Raw genomic sequence first — 26,634 nt, 5'->3', positions numbered from 1 at the left:
ACACTTGGTTATCAGAGAATGTGGTGACCACCAGCAAAGTGGACAATAAGTGCCAAAGGAATAAAAGGTACATCTGTATTTATATAGTGCCTTTTCCAACCTCAAAATGTCATTCTGTGAATCATAAATTACATTTTTTTATAGTGTGGCCATTTTGTAATATTGGAAACATAGCAGCAATCTGACCAATCTTTTAAAGTATTGAGTGAGGATAAATCTTGGCCAAAGCATTGCTGAGAACTTCTGGGGACAAAAAAACAATGCTTTCTCTTGGGGCTACAGCAGCAGATGTAGTGAGGCTCCCAGAATTCATTGCTGAAGCAGAAATGAAATGTGGCTGGAGACGCTTTCACCGAATCTACCTGCAAATGGCTTCCGTAGCACCCAGATCTCCTCAGGCGCGGTCGTGACTGGTTGCACTGGAGACAGATGGGAAGGACTCGACTCAGAACCACGGGAACCTGCAGGAATGTCAGTCACATTTTGAATGTGCTATTTTTTTTTAAAAAAACTTTCTCTCTCTTCCATTCCTTTTCACATTTCAGATTAAGTTGTGGTGTGTTAACAATACTAAGGCAAGATCTTGCTCTATCTGTCCATGGCACAGAGTGAAAGGGGGTTGGTTTGATATGAGACCCAGCAGCTCACCCGATCTCTAATTTTGTTTTTGTACAGTTCAGCAAAAATAAATGAGCAAAGAAAACAGATTCAGCACATTAAAATTCTTATCATCTAATGTTTGATGCCATTTCCCCACAGCTATAATTCAGAAGTTATAAGTGAGGCCGAGTGAATGATTATTCCCACCATTTTTTTTTCTAATTTGCTTTTACGGTTGTCGTCAAGTCCCAGTCTTTGAGAGAATTTGGTTTCAACGTTTGCCCAATTCATTGCTGTTGGTGATATCATATCATACGATGATGGGAAACATTCACTTGTGACATATCCTGGGAATAGGCCATTCTCCCTTTCCTCTCTCCATTGAAGGTGTTTTGGAATCATAAGAAGGTAAGGCATGATGTGAGAGGTCTGACTTCATTCTTGTGACCTACCAGAGTCCTAGAAAATGAAACATGCATGCCGAAGGCTCCAAGCCAGAGAAACAAATCCTTCACAACAACAGAGACACATAAAGCAGACAAATTACAGATGATGAGGAAGAATAGCACACATGAACACAAGCATCTTTGATAGTTCATCAGCTACTGTGCACAATATTTCACACAACTCCTCATTTTGATTCTGGTGTTGTTTCCATTTGGTCAAAAGTTTGCCTGACCAATGTCCACATACTATTAGATTAACAGCAGAAAATGATAAAGAGCCACTGGATCAAAATCTCAGACAGTGTAGGTTTACAGCAACTGGATCATCAAGGAAATGGATTAGAGAGCACGCGATCAGCTGGGGAATACAGGTAAAGGCAAATGGGTATCAATGACACTGAGTTGACAGTTGCTGGATCACCTGGAGAAACAGTACATCGCCTGGAAAAATGGAATAAAAACTGTTTCATTAGCTGTGGAGATAGTCGCATTGTCGACATTTTAAGGACAACAGTGTTCCCTGAAGGACAGCTTTACAAATGCAAACCATAAACATTGACAGCTATATTGTTTGAATAACAAAAAAATCAACCTTCTATTGGAGTTCATTTTATTCTATTGTAGTAACATTGCTGCAGCACTTTGAAAGGTTCATTTTGGAGATTTTCACAAGTAGGTCGGGAATGTATGATTGTTTAGCAACTCTAAAGCACAAGGAATCCAATGACTAGTTCCAACCACGTCTTCACTGCATTAATAACTTAATCTCCATCCACACACTAAAATCAGCCATAATTTGACAAAATCTTGAATCACACATGGACCATTATGCTTTACAAAATTCCTCTGTTCAAATATGCGTTCTGCTGAAGCTAGGTGAAGGAACAGTGTGTAGCTATTGTAAAATTACCATTCAAATCATTGATCTAAAACTGGGGGAAATACGTTTGATACAACCACATCACATTCATTATTTAATAAATTGAAGTAATTAACATTTGCATTAATATAGCTGCGTTCATCAGCTCAGAACTTCCCAAAATGCTTTACAATTAATGAAATCCTCCCACAAACACCAATGAGTACAAGCAGATAATCTGTCCTCTAATGCGGGTTGATGGACAAACATTGCCCAGGTCACAGAGTAACTCCTCTTCCTTACCAAATAACGTTGTGGGATCTTTTATGTCCATTTTAGAGGGTAGATGGGGCATGGGTTAATGTCCATTCCAAAAGCTGAATCATGCAGTACCCTTCAGCAGTGGCACTGGAGGACCAGTCCGAAATTGTGCTCAAGTCTCTGGAGTGGACCATGAAGAACCACTAACATTATAACTTAGAGGCAACCAAGCTACAGTTGACATGATTGCATGTGAGTTGAGAATTGTAATTGTTGTTGACCAAAACTTGAGAAAATGTTGAGGGATAATGTTAACATTAACACTGAAAATTAAGGAATCAACACTGCAGGGGAATGTCAGTTGTTTTCCCACTGTTTTCTCAATCTCTTACCCTGATTTTATTGTGCTTTGCAATTCTATGTACAAACTAGCATCAAAAAATTTAATCTGCTGATGTAGAATGCATGCTGACTAGATAAAGCACATTGTGCACATGTTTACTACTTCTGAATTAGTCTGCCTATACTGGGGTGGCATGGTGGCTCAGTGGTTAGCACTACTGCCTCACAGTGCCAGGGACCCAAGTTCAATTCCTGCCTTGTGTGGAGTTTGCACATTCTCCCTGTGTTTGCGTGGATTTGCTCTGGTTTCCCCCTGCAGGCCAGGTGAATTGGTCAAGCTAAATTGCCCGTAGTGTTAGGGAATGGGTCTGGGTGGGTTGTTCTTCGGAGGGTCAGTGTGGACTTGTTGGGCCGAAGGGCCTGATTCTACAGTGTAGGGAATCTAATTGAATCTTTTTCTAATCATAAACCTACTCCTGAGGTGGCTTTATCACTAGCCTGAGGTATTTCAGGGATGGAGTTGCATCAGAGGCTGAAGGGCAGGTGACCATTGTAATCTATTCAAACCCTCCCATTGCTCAAGCCCCTTGATACAACTCATGTACCACTGAGACCCACTGAGAAATTTTAAACAAAAGAAGTATGTTTCAAGCCAATGGAAGCATAGGTTCAAAGAAGAGGAAGTGCTCGTTGTAAAGATCCCAAATTGTATTTTCAAAAGGAGATGTCTAAGCTCGTCCAAGATGCATATTTTACAATTACTCAACATTATAACAAATGCTTTAGAGAGCATTTTAAAAATGTAAAAAGATGTTCAGAGATCTAATGAGCTACTTTGAATCTTCCTTATGTAATTCAGAATTCATGGAATATCATCCCTTCAAGTGAGGTTCTGCACCTGGACATGTAATGGGATTATAATTTAACATCCGTTTGGGAAAACCAGCTATGTTGAAGATCATTAAAGGATGGTATCTTCATTTCAAATTCACACATCAGGGAGTTTTAGTTTATATCTAATTGAAATGCTGCATGCAGTGCTTTCTGATCAGCTCTGGGGTGGTGAGGGAGTGGGTTGTTGAGTGCGACCCTGCCCCCCTTTATAGTTCACAGCTTTGACGACTGTTAATTACATGGTGTAATGTCTGTCAAAACGTGATGAAGCTAATAATCAATTTTGTCAGTTTCAATGAACAAAAAAAAAGCTGTCTGTCTCTCTCTCTCTCTCTCATTCATTCCCTGCTGTTACCTATTGTCATGGCAACAACGGAAAATGCAACTGGGTTTTTACTGGGTTGGTGAGATGGCAAGACCAGAGATGCAGGGGATCGGTATAGAGGGTTAAAGAGAGATTTAGTGGGGGCATCTAAAATTATGAAGGCTTTTGCTGGAGTAAATAGGGAGAAACTGCTTCCACCAGCAGGAGGGCCAGTAACCACAACACAGAGATTTAAGATGCTTTCAAAAGAACCATAGCCCCACAAGGAATAAAATAGTTAAGCAGGGAAGTGGTGTGAAGAAGAATGTACTGCTTGATACAGTGATTGCAGCAGATTCAACAACAATTTTCCATCAGGAAATTTGATAAATAATTGTCATTTTCAAGTCTATGGGGAAACAGCATAGAAAGTGGAATGACTGGGGAGATCTTTCAAGAAGCCAGTACAGATATGATGGGCTGAATAGTCTCCTTCTGCGCTATACGAGTTACTCAGATCAATGGTGCCAGCACTTAGCTTGTCAAACAAATGTACTGCTCGATGCACTGTAAGACTTTAAAATGTACCTGCTTCTTCCATGATTGAATTTGTTGGAAATATTATGTACTTACCAATAAAGATTATGTCAGGCAGAAAGTAAAGGGACTAGGGATAGGATGGCGGGAGGGGCTTGGTCTGGATGCGATGTCCTTTGGAGAGTTAGTGCAGACTTGAAGGGCCAAATGGCCTCTTTCTGCACTGTAGGGATTCTGTGATTCTACAACAAGCATAGATATATTTATTGGTATAGTTCTGAGGCTGTAGAGTGAGAGGTGTACTTTGCAGGAGCCCCCAGTAAAGATACGTTAACCAACTTGTTCAGAGATAGAACATAGAACATTCAGTGCAGTACAGGCCCTTCGGCCTTGATGTTGCACCAATCTGAGATGTGAGAAACCAATCTGAAGCCCATCTAACCTACACTATTCCATTCTCGTCCAAATGCCTATCCAATAACCATTTAAATGCCCTTAATGTTGGCGAGTCTACTACTGTTGCAGGCACTGCATTCCACGCCCCTATTACTCTCTGAGTAAAGAAACTATCTCTGACATCTTCGAGTAAAAAGTGAGGACTGCAGATGCTGGAGATCAGAACTGAAAATGTGTTGCTGGTTAAAGCGCAGCAGGTCAGGCAGCATCCAAGGAACAGGAAATTCGACGTTTCGGGCATAAGCATTCCTGATGAAGGGCTTATGCCCGAAACGTCGAATTTCCTGTTCCTTGGATGCTGCCTGACCTGCTGCGCTTTAACCAGCAACACATTTTTGCCTCTGACATCTGTCCTGTATCTATCACCCCTCAATTTAAAGCTATATACCCAATCTAGCCATCACCATCCGAGGAAGAAGGCTCTCACTGTCCACCCTAACTAACCCTCTGATTATCTTATATGTTTCAAATAAATCACCTCTCAACCTTCTTGTCTGTAATGAAAACAGCCTCAAGTCCCTCAGCCTTCCCTCGCAAGACCTTCCCTCCATATCAGGCAACATCCAAGTAAATCCCCTCTGAACCCTTTCCAAAGCTTCCACATCCTTCCGATAATGCAGTGACCAGAACTGTACTCAATTCTCCAAGTGCGGCAGCACCAGAGTTTTATACAGCTGCATAATCTCATGGTTCCGAAACTCAATCCCTCTACCAATAAAAGCCAACACACCGTATGTCTTCTTAACCAACCTAACAACCTGGCTGGCAACTTTCAAGGATCCATGTACATGGACACTGAGATCTCTCTGTTCATTTACACTACCAAGAATCTTACCATTACCCCAGTACTCTGTAATCCTATTACTCTTTCCAAAGTGAATCACCTAACACTTTTCAGCAGTAAACTCCATTTGCCACTTCTTAGCCCAGCTCTGCAGCTTCTCTATTTCCCTCTGTAACCTACAACATCCTTCATTACTATCCACAACTCTACCAACCTTAGTGTCATCCACAAATTTACTAACCCATCCTTCTATGCCCTCATTCAGGTCATTTATAAAAATGACAAACCACAGTGGACCCAAAACAGATTCTTGTGGTACACCATTAGTAAGTGAACTCCAGGATGAATATTTCCCATCAACTTCCACCCTCTGTCTTCTTTCAGCTAGCCGATAGCTGATCCAAACCACCAAATCACCCTCAATCCCATACCTCCATATTTTGTACAATAGCCTACAATGGGGAACATTAACAAACACCTTACTGAAATCCACATACACCACGTCAACTGCTTTACCCTCATCCACCTGTTTGGTCACCTTCTCAGAGAACTCAATAAGGTTTGTGAGGCACAACCTACCCTTCACAAAACTGTGTTGACTATCCCTAATCAGCTAATTCCTTTCTAGATGTTATAAATCCTATCTCTTATAACCCTTTTCAACACTTTACCCACAACCAAAGTAAGGCTAACTGGACTATAATTACCAGAGTTGCCTCTACTCCTCTTCTTGAACAAGGGAACGACATTTGCTATTCTCCAGTCTTCAGGTGTGACTCTGTAGATAATGACAACATTGAGATCAAAGCCAAAGGCTCAGCAATCTCCTCCCTAGCTTCCCAGAGAATCCTAGGATAATTCCCATCTGGCCCAGGATTCTTAGCTACACTTTCCATAATTGCCAGCACCTCCTCCTTGTGAACTTCAATCCCATCTAGTCTAGTAGCCTGTATCACAATATTCTCCTCGACAACATCACCTTTTCCAGTGTGAATACTGACAAGAAGTATTCATTTAGCGCTTCCCCTATCTCCTCTGACTCCATGCACAACTTTGCATTACTATCCTTGATTGGCCCTAATCTTACTGTAGTCATTCTTTTATTCCTGATATCCCCACAGAAAACCTTAGGGATCCTATCCGCCAACGGATCCTATTTCCATGTCTCCTCCTGGCTCTTCTTAGCTCTCTCTTTATATTTTTCCTGGCTAAACTGTAACTCTCAAGTGCCCTAACTGAGCCCATGTATCTGATCCTAACAAAAGCCTTCTTCGTCTTGACAAGAGATTCAAGTTCCTTAGCAAACCATGACTCCCCTCTCGACCACTTCCTCCCTGCCTGACAGGTACATACTTATCAAAGACACGCAGCAGTTATTTCTTGAAAAAGCTACACATTTCAATGGTGCCCATTCCCTGCAGTTCCCTTCCTCATCCTATGCAACCTAAATCTTGCGTAATCGAGTCGTACTTGCCTTTCCCCTAGCTACAAGTCTTGCCTTGCGGTATATACCTATCCCTTTCCATCACTAAAGTAAACATAACCAAATTGTGGTCACTATCACCAAAATGCTCACCTACCTCCAAATCTAACACCTGGCAGGGTTCATTACCCAGTAATGTGGCCTCGCCCCTTGTTGACCTGTCTACATACTGTGTCAGGAAACCCTTTTGCATACTTTGGACAAAAACTGACCCATCTAAAGTACTTGAACTATAGTATTCTCAGTCAATATTTGGAAAGTTAAAGTCCCCATAACAAATACCCTGCCACTTTCGCTCCTATCGAGAATCATCTTTGTTGTCATTTCCCCTACATCTCTGGAACTATTCGGGTGCCTATAGAAAATTCCCAACAGGGTGACCTCTCATTTCCTGTCTCTAATCTCATCCCAAACTACCTCAGTCGATAAGTCCTCAAACGTCCTTTCTGCCACCGTAACACTGTCCTTGACTAACAATGCTGCCCACCTTCCCGCGCCCCTGCCCTTTTACCATTTTCTCTGTTCTTACTGAAATATCTAACTCACAGAACCTTCAGTAAACATTCCTGTCCCTGCTCTATCCATGTCTCTGAAATGGCCACAACATCGAAATCCCGGGTACTAACCCATGCTGCAAGTTCACCCACCTTATTCCAGATGCTTCTGGTATTGAAGGAAACACACTTCAAACCAACTTCTTGCTTGCCGGTGCACTCTTGCGGCCCTCAAACCTTATTTCTGACTTCACTACTCTCAACCTCCTGTACACTGGAACTACAATTTTGGTTCCCATCCACCTGCTGGATTAGTTTAAACCCACCCCAATAGCCTTAGCGAATGTCCCCCCCACAGGATATTGGTATCCCTCTGGTTCAGGTGAAGATCATTCTGTTTGTAGAGGTCCTACCTACCCCAGAAAGAGCCCCACTTATCCAGGAATCCAAAACCCTCCACCCTGCACCATCCCTCTGTGTTCAACTCCTCTCTCTCCCTATACCTCGCCTCGCTAGCACATGGCACGGGCAACAAACCAGAGATAACATCTCTATTTTTTCTAGCTCTAAGCTTCCACCCTAGCTTCCTGAACATCTGCCTCAAATCCCCATCTCTTCCTACCTATGTCATTGGTGCCTATGTGGACCATGAATTGGGGCTGCTCCCCTCCCCCTCAAGGATCCCGAAAACATGATGGATGTTATTATACACTTTTGGAGCAGGTGGGACTTGAACCTGGGCCTCCTGGCTCAGTGGTATGGACACTAGCATTGTACCACAATAACCCCCAGCCCCTTTTCCATTATTAGACTGCCAGTCATATTGTTGCTGCCTAAGAGTCAGTTCGGGACGTACTGGCATGTATGTAGCCGGCTACTCCCAATCTTAAGGCTCCTGTCTTAAAGTTCCCATCTGCTGAAAGTATTCAAACAAGCCCCTTAATTAAGGTTCATAAAGTGAGTAGGTGCCACTTTGCCTGATCATACAGTAATCTGGGGTCACTGTGTCAAATCAACTGATGCAAGACTGCCTCAATCAGTGCTGAGTTGGGGGCTGGGTGGTGTGAGACAGTTGGAAGGGTGGAGGGATTGGATGCTCCCCGTTGTGTTTCACTGTTATTAAGGGGATACAGGGCAAATGTCAGCTTATGTGGTTTGGCCACAGATCAGCCACAATCTCACTGAATTCTAAATAGCTTATTCTATCAGTTATCAGTCAATATGCAGTGAAAAGAAACATGGTCCACTGAGGTAAAGTGTCAATATAGTAACAGTCTTCAATCATCCACCTCACCCTCTTGCTCCCTATTCTACTCCATCTGTTCTCAGTAACAGGTTTCCATGCACTGGAAATATTGATTTAACTTTGTTTTGTCTGTTTCCCATTAAATTACCATCTGTCTCATACATCAACGCACCCCTCGACGGTGACATTCTATTGTGGCAAATGGGATTTTATTACAAAATGATTGCCTGGAAGTATTGATTTCAACAACAGCAACCAGCCAGCTTTAACCTTCCTTTGTTTGGAGATGGTGATTGACTGGTTTCTAAAGGTCTTCAAGTTGACAGTGCCTGCAGCTTGAGGAATAGACAGAGCTTTGTTCCATCAGAACATGGCTGTTCTGTATCTCTATTCCATCTACTCACCTATGTTCCATATTGCTTCACCACCTTAACAAAAAAAAACTTTGGATGTTTCAATGACATTCATAGGCTTTTGGGGAGGCAAGAGTAGGAGATATCCCCTAGCCTTTAAGTGACAAACTGCTGTCAAATCTAACTGACCTGGCCTGCATTTATGTTCAGAGAACCTAAACCAACACAGCCAATTATTCCAATCTTGCTCTTGTTGTCATGTTACAACAACTTAAGAGCCTTTAATTGAAATCACAGAATCCCAGAAATGTAGGAGCAGGCCATTTGGCCCATCAAGTCCACACCAAACCCTCCAAAGAGCATCCCACCCAGACCTGCCCCATCCCTGTTACCTTGCATTTCCCATGTCTGTTCCGCTTAAAATTGACACGATGGACAATTTAGCATGGCCTAACCTGCACCTCTCTGGACTGTGGGAAGTAACTGGAGCATCCAGAGGAAACTCATGCAAATGTGGGGAGAATGTGCAAACTTCATACAATCAGTCACCCGAGGCTGGAATTGAACCCGGGTCCCTGGCACTGTGCTAACCACTGAGCCACTGTGCCGCCCCTGAAGTATGCTTTCTACAGTGGTTAAATATAACGAATAAGTGAATAAAGTCTATTTATACGTACTCTCCTCTTTCAGCATTACATTCCTCTTTCTCTTCTTCTCAATTTATCTTTCCCAATCTCTCCTGAAGATATTGACACTTGCTGTGTTTCTATTCTCATGTGGCAACTTCTAATACATTGTTTCAATGGTCATTCTCTACATACAATATAAGATGGTATGCAAGTATAGCTGGATAATACACAAGAAGCCTATATCTGCCTTTACCTGGGTTCCAAAAATGAACAGGGATCACTGAGTAATGGTCATCAGCAAGAATTGTGGCTGATTTCCCTTCTACTTCAAAATGGTACTGAGGCAATTTGCAGTCTTTTCCACTACTGATAACCAAATGAGATGAGTTATCTAATTACCTCCCAAACTCCCAAAATGGTATTGCCTAAAAGGGCGTTGCTGATGAGAGATTGGACAGACTGGGGTTGCTTTCCTTAGAGCAGAGGAGCTTGAGAGGGGAAACAATTGAGATAGATAAATAGATTATGGGCGGCACGGTGGCACAGTGGTTAGCACTGCTGCCTCACAGCGCCTGTAGACCCGGGTTCAATTCCCGACTCAGGCGACTGACTGTGTGGAGTTTGCACGTTCTCCCCGTGTCTGCGTGGGTTTCCTCCGGGTGCTCCAGTTTCCTCCCACAGTCATAAAGATGTGCGGGTCAGGTGAATTGGCCATGCTAAATTGCCCGTAGTGTTAGGTAAGGGGTAAATGTAGGGGTATGGGTGGGTTGCGCTTCGGCGGGTCGGTGTGGACTTGTTGGGCCGAAGGGCCTGTTTCCACACTGTAAGTCTAATCTAATAAAATTAAGAGGGTCATAGACAGGGCTGATAGGAAGCAAAACCCGCCCCCTGGATTGAGGGATAGGTGATCATGGGGATAGGTTTAAGGTAAGGCTGAGAGGCGATGAGAGGGAAAGCTTTTTCACCCAGAGGGTGGCTGGAATCTGGAACTTACTGCCTGGTAGAAGCAGAAATCCTCATAACATTGAAGAAGTATTTCAATGTACACTGGTGATGACAAGATCAAGTGCTGAAAAATGGGACTAGAATAGTCCCATAGTCCCAAAATAGGACTAGAAATAGGCAGCATGGTGGCGCAGTGGTTAACCCTGTTGCCTTACAGTGCCAGGGGCCTGGGCTCGATTCCTGATTGACTGTGTGGAGTTTGTACATTCTCCCCGTGTCTGTGTGGATTCCCTCTGGGTGCTCTGGTTTCCTCCAACAGTCCAAAGACTTGCAGGTCAGGTGAATTGACCTTGCTAAATTGCCCATAGTGTTAGACACAATATTCAGGGGTATGTATAGGGTGGGGGAATGGGTATGGGTCTGGATGGGTTACTGTCCGGAGACGGTGTGGACTTGTTGGGCTGAAGGGCCTGTTTCCATCCTGTAGGGAATCTAATCAATGGGTAGGTGATTGTTTTTGGCTGTCTCTTTCTGTGCTGTAGATCTCCATAATTCTTTGACAAGGGAATCATGTGCATTCGACTGTCAGCGCTTCCACCAAGCTGTCCTGAGTTGGAAATATATCACTATTCCTTCACCATGGCCACATCAAAATCCATAAACTCCCTTCTTAAGTGGAATGTGGGTGTGCCTATTGCACATGGATCACAGCAGTTTAAGAAGGCAGCACACTAACAACTTCTCAGGGCGACTGGGGATGAATAATAAAAGCTGCCCTTGTCACCAATGATGAAATACCACGAATAAGTAAAACCAAACTCAGCATCCCATTGGGTCAGCAAGGGAAGGACATTCTTAGAATCCAGGAAGAGGTCTTTCAGCCCATCAAGCCTGCACCAACCCTGTCCCCATAACCTTTCACTTCCCATGGCTAATCCACTTAGCCTACACATCACAAGAAACTATTGGACAGTCCACCTAACCAGCAGATCTTTGGATTGAGGGAGGAAACCATAGCACCCAGAGGAGACCAACGCAGATATGGGGAGAACTCCACACTGACAGTCACCCAAAGCTGGAATCGAACCCGGGTCCCTGGTACTGCGAGGCTGCTGTACCAAACTCTGAGTCACTGGGCCATCCATTCTGCTTATGCATTGGTTCATTACGTGTGTTTTTCCAAATGGAGGCAAGCAAATAATCAACTGTTGGAGATTGGGGTCCCTTTAAAACTGAATATTTTCCAGTATTCGCGACATGGCATGAACTGTTGTTTAACTGCTGTTACAAATGGGCAACTGCCTGAATTAAGGAACTGTGTTTCTGAAACTCCCATCATCTAACTTGCTCCTTTTGTTAAATCCACATTATATTTACAAAGGGAAAACAATCTGTTGGAGATCATAGCCAGGACTCCACGTCCGTTATTCCAGAACCCCTGCAGTGTGAGGCAGCATCCTCACTTCACTTGGCAGGAGAATGTGTACAATCAGATTGGGCATTTATTCTGTTCCTCAAACATTGCCCACTGCCAATCCAGCAGGTAGCCATTCTTTCTTTGTGCTTGTTGTTGAAAAAATTCGTTTCTGAAAAATATGTTTGTAGAGAGGCCACATGCATTTGGAAGGAAGTCTCTCCATAGGGCGGCACGGTGGCTCAGTGATTAGCACTGCTGCCTCACAGCACCAGGGACCCGGGTTCAATTCCAGCATTGGGCGACTGTCTGTGTGGAGTTTGCACATTCTCCCCGTGTCTGCGTGGGTTTCCTCCAGGTGCTCCGGTTTCTTCCCACAGTCCAAAGATGTGCAGGTCAGGTGAATTGGCCATGCTAAATTGTCCATAGCGTTAGGAGCATTAGTCAGGGGTAAATGTGGGTGGGTTACTCTTCGGAGGTTAGGTGTGGACTTGTTGGGCCAAAGGGCCTGTTTCTGCACTGTAAGTAATCTAATCTAATAAGTTCGTCTCTGATTTAGTTGCAGTTAACTCTTGTTCGATTTCATTAGCTTTCATATACATCCTTTCATGTATTCCTAAAGTTTCTGCAGAAAGAATTTCTTCATATTTATTTGTCTTAACTCTTTTCATTTATTTTTAAGTTTTAGAACTGTCCCTTTGAATATTATTGCTTATGCTCTTCGTGCTCAAGATCTTTTTTTGGTCATTGTCACTAGAGGTTGTCAAAAGAGACTGTGACTGTTTCAGACAAAGAAAAAACTGTTATCAAGTGCCAATAAATGTTTTGATGAGCACTTGCAAAATCCCACCAACCAGGCCTGATCCTGAACACAACTGTACATTTTTATTTCGAAAGTAACACATTGTAAAATCGACTTTGAGTCTTTAAAGTGTAAAATGGGTGATGCAAATTGATAGTCTGTCCACCATCTTTCCTGAGCTTGACTCCTGTTGACTTGACTAGAGATAAGACCTTGCAAGACAGAACATCAGTCAGAAGCATTCACTATTACCCACTGTGCACTGCTGCAATTGAAAACCATTCTCACAGTGCAGCTCACTTTTGTACATTTTCACAGAATCCTATTAGCACAGAAGGAGACCATTTAGCCCATCTTGACTCTCAGAAAAAGACAGTCCCATTGCTTGTTCCCCTGCTTTTCCTCTACAATCTTTCAACTTCTTTTTCTTCTTAAGTGTATGAGATATATTATATTAGACTCCCTACAGTGTGGAAACAGGCCATTCGGCCCAGCCAGTCCACACCGACCCTTTGAAGAGTAACCCACCCAGACCCATTTCCCTACATTTACCCCTGACTAATGCACCTAACACTACGGGCCAATTTAGCATGGCCAATTCATCTGACCTGCACATCTTTGGACTGTAGGAGGAAACCGGAGCACCGGAGGAAACCCACACAGACACGGGGAGAATGTGCAGACTCCACACAGACACCCTCCACACCCTTCCCCAAGGGTAGAAATGAACCTGGGACCCTGGTGCTGTGAGGCAACCACTGAGCCACCGTGCCACCCCATAAAAGGAGTATCTAATTCTCTTTTGAAAGTTACTATCTATTTCTACATTTTTCGCCTAAACAACCTGTTCAGGGATGTTATTACACACCTCTGAAGCAGGTGGGATTTGTAGCTGGGCCTCCCAATTCAGGGAGGAACATTACCACTGCACCATGAGATGAGATACCAGCCTTTCAAACAGTGCATTCCAAATTGTAACACATTGATACCAGAGAAAAAGGTTTTATCATCTGACCTCTAGATCTTTAATCTAATGAGACAAAAAAAAATTGCAGATGCTGGACTCCAGAATAGAAAAGCAGGATGCTGGAAGAACACAGCAGGCCAGGCAGCATCAGGAGGTGGAGAAGTCAACATTTCAGGTGTAACCCTCCGTCAGGACTGGGGGTGGGTGTGCAGATTACCCCCATACCACCCGTCTCTTGAGCCTATTGTTGCAGCAATGCTACCTGAATAAAGTCACTGTTAGTTTAGTACATGACCCTGCCAGTTCTTTTACACACGAGCCATCCTTTAAGAAAGCAAAGAAACTTGAAAAGTAAATACATGAAAATTAAGGCACATTAGCTTCTTATACAAATGATCCAGGGTTTCCCAGAAGGAGCCAATAAAGTCAAGGAGGAAAAGGCAACAGGTAGCTGGTTTTAGAATTTAGCAGATCGGAAATTTGTTGGTTCTCACAACATGTTGGGGCACACCTTATTGAGATGACCTTTTGGGAAACACTGGCAACAAAATAAAAATAAATAAGCATTTGATAAACTACCTTGTCCATGGGGTAATTCTTCTATACTGCTATTGGCTCTGTGATAACCAAAGGAACTGAAAAGTGGCTGATGATTGAAAGGTGGAGGTGGAGGGGGTGGTGGCAGGGAATTAAAGTGGTGAGTGGAGTCACCATTGACTACTGTTGTGCCATAGGCCGTGAGCTGTATCTTGTGATATTGCTGAGAACTGTGGGGATAAATAACTGCGTCCCAAGCACCTAAAATGTTGAAACAAAGAAAAAGTAAAAAGAAAAGCAAAATGTAGAAAGCAACAATGAAAAAAAATCTCAAACTTAAAATGTTGTAAGCAAACAATAGAAATGCCTTTTAATTGTTACCATGTCCTAGAATATCAACATGCGTTAGTACAACAGGAATACCGATGATGGTTCCAAATAATGCATCATTTTGTATATTCCTGATTTATCCTTTTAGCCATGCATTGATAAGCATTAGGTTTCTGTGCATAACACAAAACAATATTCATCCTTTCACTTATTTAGTAGCATAGGGGCTATTCACAGACCAGGAATCACTGTGCTATTTACGGCTTTTTCACTTAAATGGGAAGATAAGAACAGGAGGAGACCATTTAGTATGCCTTCCAATATACAATAAAATAACAGCTGATTTGAACCTTAGCTTCATTGGTTCCAGAACCCTTCATTTCCTTCACTAACAAAATAAAAGTCAATTTCAGGTTTTGCAAGCTTCAACTGATCTTCCCACTTAGCCTCCCAGTCCTTTAAAAATCAAGAAATACAGCTTGAGGCTATCAATTAGAATCAAAAATACATCTGTACCGCTTTGATTGACAGGCTATCTGGTGTAGGATAGAAAAAATATGTGATGTATTACTATAGATGAATTTGTTGATGTTTCCCACAGGCTGCTATTCTATCAGAGGTATTTACAAATGCTTGCCTCATGTTCCAACATCTCCAAAAGCATTGACCTGAGCAAGGGTTGCTGAGTTCATATTTTGATTGTCAGTTTAAAGAGGCTGCTAAACCACAGAAGTATGATTGTATAAACGGGAAAGAGTTTGTCTGCACTTGAACACTTGAAGGGATTTAAAATCTTCAAGCAGGTTTTGTGAATGAGAATTTTTTTTCTCCCTATCGCCCTCGAAAGTATTTTAAGAAGTTTGCTTTTCCCATCTTCAAGGGTGAGATTCTGAAGTCTGCCCAAAATGGAATCTGGGACAGGGGCTATGGGGGAGTGGAAATAGAGGTTCAGCTGAGTCGTGAGAACTGAGCGCTGGGAGAAGGTGTGTGAGGGACGATGGGCTGGTGACTGAATAAAATCTAACATAATTGTAATTATGTCCCAGGAAATTAGGCAACCACTCGAAGTAGCCTACATCCATTCCCATCATTCCCTTTGATCCACTTGCAGACCTGTTTAAAAAAGTGATTGGAATTTCTTTTTTTAAAAACTGACAGCAGTAAAAATGTTTACGAAAGCACTAGGTTGTTTGAAAACCGCAGCAGGCTGACGAGAGCGCATTAGAAAATTAAACCTGCCATTTTTTTTCCTGGGTTGGCATGTATACGACACATGACTCTTCAGAGACCTCTCAAACAGTCAAGCAAGTCACTCAGTCGTACTGCAGAAGACAGCTCACAATAACCCAGTCAGAAATATCCACACCCCAACAAACACTGTCCCCGTTAGTGGCATCCATACCTCAACACTGTCCCAGTTAGTGACATCCATATCCCACCAAACACTGCCCCAGTGAGTGACATCCAAAACCCAAAAAACACTGTCCCAGTTAGTGACATCCACACCCCAACAAACACTGACACAGTTAGTGACATCCATACCACAATAAACACTGTCCCAGTGAGTGATATCCACACCCAAACAATGACCCAGTTAATGACATCCACACCCCAACAAACATTGTCCCACTGAGTGACATCCACATCCCAACAAATACTGACGTACTTAGTGACATCCAAACCCCAACAAACACTGATCCAGTTAGTGACATAAAAACCCGAACAAAAACTGATCCAGTTAGTGACATCCAAACCCAAACAAATACTGTCCCCATTCATGATATCCACACCTCAGCAAACACTGACCCAGTTAGTGACATCCACACCACAACAAACACTGTCCCAGTTAGTAACATCCACACCTCAACAAACACTGACCCTGTTAATGACATCCACACCTCAACAAACACTGTCCCAGTTAGTAACATCCACACCCCAACAAAACACTGACCCAGTTAGTGACATTCACACCCCAACAAACACTGACCCAGTTAGGGACATCCACACCCCAACAAAAACTGACCCAGTTAGTGACATCCACACCTCAACAAACACTGACACAGTTGGTGACATCCACACACTAACAAACATTGACCCAGTTAGTGACATCTACATCCCAACACAAACTGCCCCAGTTAATGACATTCAAACTCCAACAGACACCGCACACCCCAACAAACACTGACCCAGTTAATGACATCCAAATCCCAACAAATACTGACCTACTTAGAGACATCCAAACCCGAACAAACAGTGACTCAATTAGTGATATACAAACCCCAACAAACACTGACCAGTCAGTGACATAAAAACCCGAAAAAAATCTGATCCAATCAGTGACATTAAAGTCCAAACAAATACTGTCCCCGTTCATGACATCCAAACTCCAAAAAACACTGATCCAGTTAGCGACACCACACCCCAGCAAACATTGACCCAGTGAGTGACGTCCACAGCCCAACACATACTTCTTCAGTTAATGACATTCAAACTCCAACAGACACCGCGCACACCAATAAACACTGACTCAGTTAATGACATCCAAATCCCAACAAACACAGACCTACTTAGTGACATCCAAACCCGAACGAACAGTGAACCAGTTCATGACATCCAAACCCCAATAAAAACTGACCCAGTTAGTGACATCCACACCTCAACAAACACTGACCCTGTTAGTGACATTCACACCCCAACAAACACTGACCCAATTAGTGACATCCACACCCCAACAAACACTGACCCTGTTAGTGACATTCACACCCCAACAAACACTGACCCAATTAGTGACATCCACATCCCAACAAATACTGAACCAGTGAGTGACATCCACACCCCAACAAGCACTGACCCATTTAGTGACATCCACACTCCAACAAACAATGACCCATTTAGTGACATCCACACCCCAACAAATACTGACCTAGTTAGAGACATGCACACCCTAACAGACACTGACCCAGTTAGAGCCATGCACACACCAACAAAAAGTGACCCAGTTAGTGACATCCACACCCCAACAAACACTGACCCAGTTAGTGACATCCACACCCCAACAAACACTGTCCCAGTTAGTGACACCCACATCCCAACAAACAATGACCCAGTTAGTGACATCACAACCCAATAAATGCTGTCCCAGTGAGTGACATCCACACCCCAACAAGCACTGACCCATTTAATGACATCCACACTCCAACAAACAATGACCCATTTAGTGACATCCACAACACAACAAATACTGTCCCAGTTAGTGACATCCACAACCCAACAAACACTGACCCAGTTAGTGACAGCCATATCCCAACAAACACTGTCCCAGTTAGTGACATCCACACCCCAACAAATACTGACCTAGTTAGAGACATGCATACCTTAACAAACACTGACCCAGTTAGGGACATCCACACAGCAACAAACACTGTCCCAGTTAGTGACATCCACACCCCAACAAAAACTGACCCAGTTCGTGGCATCCACACCCCAACAAACACTGACCCAGTTAGTGACATTCACACCCCAACAAACACTGACGCAATTAGTGACATCTATACCCCAACAAACACTGTCCCAGTTAGTGGCATCCTCACCTCAACAAACACTGACACAGTTAGTGTCATCAACCCCAACAAATACTATCCCAGTTGGTGGAATCCACACCCCAACAAAGATTGACCCAGTTAGTGACATCCACTGCCTGTCACTAACAAACACTGGCCCTGTTAGTGACATCACGCCTCATTAAACACTGACCCTTTCAGTGACATCCACACACCCATTAAGACTATCCGTTGAGTGACATCCACACGCTAACAAACACTGACCCAGTTAGCGACATCCACAACCCAACAAATACTGTCCCAGTTAGTGACATCCACACCCCAACAAACACTGTCCCAGTTAGTGACATCCACGCTCCATTAAACACTAACCCTGTTAGTGACATCCACACACCCATTAAGACTGTCCGTTGAGTGACATCCACACCACAACAAACTCTGACCCACTTAGTGACAGGCACACCCCAACATAACTGTCCCAGTCAGTGACATCCACACCCCAACAAACATTGACACAGTTAGTGACATCTATGCCCCAACAAACACTGCCCCGTGTCAGTGACATCCACACCCAACAAATGCAATCGCAGTTAGTGGCATCCAGACCCGAACAAAAACTGACCCAGTTAGTGACATCCACACCCCAAAATAACTGACCCCATAAGTGACATCCACACCCCAACAAACACTGACCCAGTTAGTGACATCTACACCTTAACAAACACTGACCCAGTTAGTGACATCCACACCCCAACAAAAACTGACCCAGTTAGTGACATCCACACCCCAACAAACACTACCCCAGTTAGTGACATCCACACACCAACAAATACTGTTCCTGTTAGTGACATCCACACCCTAACAGATAATTACCCAGTTGGAGCCATGCACACACCAACAAAAAGTGACCCAGTTAGTGACATCCACACCTCAACAAACACTGACCCAGTTACTGACATCGTCACCACAACAAACACTGTCCCAGTTAGTGACATCCACACCCCAACAAACTCTGACCCAGTTAGTGACACGCACAACCCAAGAAAACTCAACCAGCCAGTGACATCCACACACCAACAAACACTGTCCCAGTTAGTGACATCCACACCTCAACAAACACTGACCCAGTTAGTGACATCCACACACCAACAAACAGTGTCCCAGTTAGTGACATCCATACCACAACAAACACTGTTCCTGTTAGTGACATCCACACCCTAACAGATACTTACCCAGTTAGAGCCATGCACACACCAACAAAAAGTGACCCAGTTAGTGGCATCCACACCTCAACAAACACTGACCCAGTTAGTGACATTCACACCCCAACAAACACTGTCCCAGTTAGTAACACCCACATCCCAACAAACAATGACCCAGTTAGTAACATCCACAACCCAATAAATGCTGTCCCAGTTGGTGGCATCCACATCCCAACCAGTACTGACCCTGTTAGTGACATCCACACCCCAGCAAACCCTGTCCTAGTTAGTGACATCCACACCACAACAACATTGTCCCAGTTAGTGACATCCAAACTCCAACAAATACTGACCCAGTTAGTAACATCCACACTCCAACAAACAGTGACCCAGTTAGTGACATCCACACCACAACAAATACTGTCCCAGTTAGTGACATCCACACCCCAACAAATACTGACCCAGTGAGTGACATGCACACCCCAACAAAAACTGATCCAGTTAGTAACATCCACACCCCAACAAACAGTGACCCAGTTAGTGACATCCACACCCCAATAAAATCTGACCCAGTTAGTGACATGCACACCTCAACAAACACTGACCCAGTTAGTGACATCCACACCCCAACAAACACTGATCCTGTTAGTGACATCCACACCCCAACAAACAGTGACCCAGTTAGTGGCATCCAGACCCGAACAAAAACTGACCCAGTTAGTGACAGCCACACCCCAACAAAAAATGACCCAGTTAGTGACATCCACAACCCAACAAACACTGTCCCAGTTAGTGTCAGCCACACCCCAACAAACACTGATCCTGTTAGTGACATCCACACCCCAAAATAACTGACCCCGTTAGGGACATCCACACCTCAACAAACACTGACCCAGTTAGTGACATCCACAACCCAACAAACACTGACCCAGTTAGTGACAACCATACCCCAACAAACACTGACCCAGATAGTGACATTCACACCCCAACAAACACTGACCCAGTTAGTGACATCCACACACCAACAAACACTGACCCAGTTAGTGACAAACAAACCCCAACAAACACTGATCCAGTGAGTGACATCCACACCCCAACAAAAACTGACCCAGTTAGTGACATCCACACTCCAAAAAACACTGTCCCAGTTAGTGACATCCGCACCCCAACAACTACTGACCCAGTGAGTTACATGCACACCCCAACAAAAACTGACCCAGTTAGTGATATCCACACCCCAACAAACACTGTCCCAGTTAGTAACACCCACATCCCAACAAACAATGACCCAGTTAGTGACATCCACAACCCAACAAATGCTGTCCCAGTTAGAGACGTCTACACCCCAACAAATACTGACCCAGTTAGTGACAAACAAACCCCAACAAACACTGATTCAGTGAGTGACATCCACACCCCAACAAAAACTGACCCAGTTAGTGACATCCACACTCCAACAAATACTGACCCAGTTAGTGACAGGCACACCTCAACCAACACTGATTGAGTTACTGACATCCACACCCCAACAAACAATGACCCAGATAGTGACATCCATACACCGACAAACACTGAACCAGTAAGTGACATGCACACCCCAACAAAACTCTCCCAGCCAGTGACATCCACACCCCAACAAACAATGACCCAGATAGTGACATCCATACACCGACAAACACTGAACCAGTAAGTGACATGCACACCCCAACAAAACTCTCCCAGTTAGTGACATCCACACCCCAACAAACACTGACCCAGTTAATGACATCCTCACCCCAACAAAAACTGACCCAGGTCGTGACATCCACACCCCAACAAATGCTGACCCAGTGAGTGACATGTACACCCCAACAAAAACTGACCCAGTTAGTAACATCCACACCTCAACAAACACTGACCCAGTTAGTTACATCCACATCTCAACAAACACTGTGCCAGTTAGTGACATCCACACCTCAACAATAACTGACCCAGTTAGTGACATCCACACCTCAACCAACACTGATTGAGTTACTGACATCCACACCCCAAAATAACTGACCCCGTTAGTGACATCCACACACCAACAAACACTGACTCAGTTAGTGACATCCACACTCCAACAAACACTGACCCAGTTAGCGACATCCACAACCCAACAAATACAGTCCCAGTTAGTGACATCCACACCACAACAAACACTGTCCCAGTTAGTGGCATCCACACCCCAACAAACACTGACCCAGTTAGTGACATCCACAAACCAACAAGTACTGTCCCAGTTATTGATATCCACTCCCCAACAAACATTGACCCAGTTATTGACATCCACCTCCCAACAAACACTGGCCCAGTTAGTGACATCCATGCCTCATTAAACACTGACCCTTTCACTGGCATTCACACACCCATTAAGACTGTCCGTTGAGTGACATCCACACCACAACAAACTCTGACCCAGTTAGTGACAGGCACACTCCAACAAAACTCTCCCAGTCAGTGACATCCACACCCCAACAAACACTGACCCAGTTGGTGACATGCACACTCCAACAAACACAGGCCCAGTTAGTGACATCCGCACCCCAACAAACAATGACCCAGTTAGTGACATCCACAACCCAACGAACACTCTCCCAGTTAGTGACATCCACAACCCAACAAACGCTGTCCCAGATAGAGGCATCCAGACCCGAACAAAAACTGACCCAGTTAGTGACATCCACACCCCAGCAAAAACTGACCCAGTTAGTAACATCCACACCTTAACAAACACTGACCCAGTTAGTGACATTCACACCCCAACAAACCCTGACCCAGTTAGTGACATCCACACCCCAACAAACACTGATCCTGTTAGTGAAGTCCAAAACCCAACAAATACAGTCCCAATTAGTGACATCCACACCACAACAAACACGGACCACATTAGTGACATGCATACCCCAACAAACACTGACCCAGTTAGTGACATCCACACCCCAACAAACATTGACCCAGTTAGTGACATCCACACTCCAAGAAACACTGTCCCAGTTAGTGACCTCCACACACCAACAAACACAGACCCAATTAGTGACAACCACACCCCAACAAATACTGACTCAGTGAGTTGAAAATGTGTTGCTGGGTAAAGCACAGCAGGTCAGGCAGCATCCAAGGAATAGGAAATTCGACGTTTCGGGCATAAGCCCTTCATCAGGAATGAGGAGAGGGTGCCAGGCAGGCTAAGATAAAAGGTAGGGAGGAGGGACTTCGGGGAGGAGCGATGGAGATGTGACAGGTGGAAAGAGGTCAAGGTGAGGGTGATAGGCCTGAGTGGGGTGGGGGCGGAGAGGTTAGGAAGAAGATTGCAGGTTAGGAGGGTGGTGCTGAGTTGAGGGAACTGACTGAGACAAGGTAGGGGGAGGAGAAATGAGGAAACCGGAAAAATCCGAGTTCATCCCTTGTGGTTGGAGGGTTCCCAGGCGGAAGATGAGGCGTTCTTCCTCCAACCGTCGTGTTGTTATGTTTTGCCGGTAGAGGAGTTAGCCTGCCTGAACTCGGATTTCTCCAGTTTCCTCATTTCCCCTCCCCCCACCTTGTCTCAGTCGGTTCCCTCAACTCAGCACCGCCCTCCTAACCTGCAATCCTCTTCCTAACCTCTCCGCCCACACCCCACTCCGGCCTATCACCCTCACCTTGACCTCCTTCCACCTATCACATCTCCATCGCCCCTCCCCCAAGTCCCTCCTCCCTACCTTTTATCTTAGCCTGCCTGGCACCCTCTCCTCATTCCTGATGAAGGGCTTATGCCCGAAACGTCAAATTTCCTATTCCTTGGATGCTGCCTGACCCGCTGTGCTTTAACCAGCAACACATTTTCAACTGTAATCTCCAGCATCTGCAGACCTCACTTTTTACTCTGACCCAGTGAGTGACATGCACACCCCCAAAAAAAGTGACCCAGTTAGTAACATCCACACCTTAACAAACACTGGCCCAGTTCATGACATCCTCACCCCAACAAACCCTGTCCTAGTTAGTGATATCCACACACCAACAAACACTGACCCAGTTAGTGACATCCACACCCCAACAAATGCTGACTCAGTGAGTGACATGCACACCCCAAAAACACCTGACCCAGTTAGTGACATTCACACCCCAACAAACACTGACCCAGTTAGTGACATCCACACCACAACAAACACTGTCCCAGTTATGACATCCACACCCCAACAAACACTGACCCAGTTAGAGACAGGCACACCCCAACAAAACTCTCCCAGCCAGTGACATCCAGACCCCAACAAACACTGACCCAGATAGTGACATCCATACACCAACAAACACTGACCCAGTTAGTGACATACACACCCCAACAAAAACTGACCCAGTTAGTGACATCCACACCCCAACAAATACTGTCCCAGTTAGTGACATCCACACCTCAACAAACACTGACCCAGTTAGTGACATCCCCACCCCAACAAAAACTGACCCAGTTAGTGACATGCACAACCCAACAAACGCTGTCCCAGATAGAGGCATCCACACCCCAACAAAAACTGACCAAGTTAGTGACATCCACACCTCAACAAACACTGACCCATTTAGTGATATCCACTTACCAACAAACAGTGTCCAAGTTAGTGACATCCACACCCCAACAAACACTGACCCAATTAGTGACATCCACACCACAACAAACATTGATACAGTTCGTGACATCGACACCCCAACAAATACTGACCCAGTGAGTGACACCCACACCACAACAACACTGTCCCAATTATTGACAACCACACCTCAACAAACACTGTCCCTGTAAGTGACATCCACAACCCAACAAATGCTATTGCAGATAGTGGCATCCAGACCCGAACAAAAACTGGCCCAGTTAGTGACAGCCACATCCCAACAAAAACTGACCCAGTTAGTGACATCCACACCTCAAAATAACTGACCCCGTGAGTGACATCCACACCCCTACAAACACTGCCCCAGTAAGTGACATCCACACCTCAACATTGACCCAGTTAGTGACAGCCATACCCCAACAAACACTGACCCAGATAGTGACATTCACACCCCAACAAACACTGTCCCAGTTAGTGACATCCACACCCCAACAAACACTGAACCAGTTAGTGACATCCACACCACAACAAACACTGTTCCTGTTAGTGACATCCACAACACAATAAATGCTGTCCAAGTTGGTGGCATCCACACCCCAACAAACACTGAACCTGTGAGTGACATCCACACCCCAACAAGCACTGACCCAGTTAGTGACATCCACACCCCAACAAACAATGACCCATTTAGTGACATCCACACCCAAACAAATACTGTCCCAGTTAGTAAAACCCACATCCCAACAAACAATGACCCAGTTAGTGACATCCACACGTCAATAAATGCTGTCCCAGTTGGTGGGATCCACACCCCAACAAACACTGAACCAGTGAGTGACATCCACACCCCAACAAGCACTGACCCATTTCGTGACATCCACGCCCCAACAAACAATGACCCATTTAGTGACATCCACACCTCAACAAATACTGTCCCAGTTAGTGAAATCCAGACCCCAACAAACCTCTCCCAGTTAGTGGCATCCACACCACAACAATCTCTGACCCAATTAGTGAAATCCACACCAAAACAAACATTGACACAGTTCGTGACATCCACACCCCAACAAATACTGATCCAGTTAGTAACATCCACACCCGAACAAATACTTACCCAGTTAGTGACACCCACACCACAACAACACTGTCCCAGTTAGTGACATCCACACCTCAACAAACACTGTCCCAGTAAGTGACAGCCACAACCCAACAAACGCTGTCCCAGTTAGTGACATCCACACCCCAAAATCACTGACCCCGTGAGTGACATCCACACCCCTACAAACACTGCCCCAGTTAGTGACATCCACACCTCAACATTGACCCAGCTAGTGACAGCCATACCCCAACAAACACTGACCCAGTTAGTGACAGCCATACCCCAACAAACTCTGACACAGTTAGTGACAACCAAACCCCAAAAAGCACTGACACATTTAGTGACATCCACACCCCAACAAACAATGACCCATTTAGTGACATCCACACCCCAATAAATGCTGTCCCAGTTGTTGGCATCCACACCCCAACAAACACTGAACCAGTGAGTGACATCCACACCCCAACAAGCACTGACCCTTTTAGTGACATCCACACCCCAACAAACAATGACCCATTCAGTGACATCCACACCACAACAAACAATGACCCATTTAGTGACATCCACACCCCAACAAACCTCTCCCAGTTAGTGACATCCACACCCCAACAAACTCTGACCCAATTAGTGACATCCACAACCCAACAAATTAGTCCCAGTTAGTGACATCCACACCCCAACAAACACTGACCAAGTTAGTGACATCCACACCCCAACAAACACTGACCAAGTTAGTGACATCCACTCCCCATTAAACACTGACCCTGTTAATGACATCCACACTCCCATTAAGACTGTCCGTTGAGTGACATCCACACCACAACAAACTCTGACCCAGTTAGTGACAGGCACACTCCAACAAAACACTCCCAGTCAGGGACATCCACACCCCAACAAACACTGAACCAGTTAGTGACATCCACACCCCAACAAACACTGACCCAGTTGGTGACATGCACACTCCAACAAACACTGTCCCAGTTAGTGACATCCAGACCACAACAATCACAGACCCAGTTAGAGACATCCGCACCTCAACAAGCACTGACCCAGTTAGAGACATCCACACCTCAACAAACACTGTCCCGGTTAGTGACATCCACACCTCAACAAACACTGACCCAGTTAGTGACATCCACACCTCAACAAACACTGTCCCATTTAGTGACATCCACACCCAACAAAGGCCCAGTTAGTGACATCCACAACCCAACAAAGACTCTCCCAGTTAGTGACATCCACAACCCAACAAACGCTGTCCCACATAGAGTCATCCAGACCCGAACAAAAACTGACCCAGTTAGTGACAGCCACACCCCAACAAAAACTGACCCAGTTAGTAACATCCACACCTCAACAAACACTGATTGAGTTAGTGACATCCACACTCCAAAATAACTGACCCCGTTATTGACATCCACACCCCAACAAACACTGTCCCAGTTAGTGACCTCCACACCCCAACAAACACTGACCCAGTTAGTGACAT

The 26,634-nt window shown here is 44.7% G+C and overlaps 1 protein-coding gene across 1 annotated transcript in view; it reads right to left on the bottom strand.

The window, feature by feature from the left end:
- Positions 1 to 26,634, bottom strand: part of caskin1 (CASK interacting protein 1) — a 702,390-nt gene that overhangs the window by 83,887 nt on the left and 591,869 nt on the right. The window contains exon 11 of the mRNA XM_060840179.1: positions 363 to 461. Within this exon, the coding sequence (XP_060696162.1) occupies positions 363 to 461 (99 nt within the window). The remainder of the gene's footprint in view (positions 1 to 362; positions 462 to 26,634) is intronic.

The sequence above is a fragment of the Hemiscyllium ocellatum genome, chromosome 20, assembly GCF_020745735.1.
Source record: "Hemiscyllium ocellatum isolate sHemOce1 chromosome 20, sHemOce1.pat.X.cur, whole genome shotgun sequence".
Taxonomy (NCBI): Eukaryota; Metazoa; Chordata; class Chondrichthyes; order Orectolobiformes; family Hemiscylliidae; genus Hemiscyllium; species Hemiscyllium ocellatum.
This window is presented reverse-complemented; position numbering and strand designations above follow the sequence as displayed.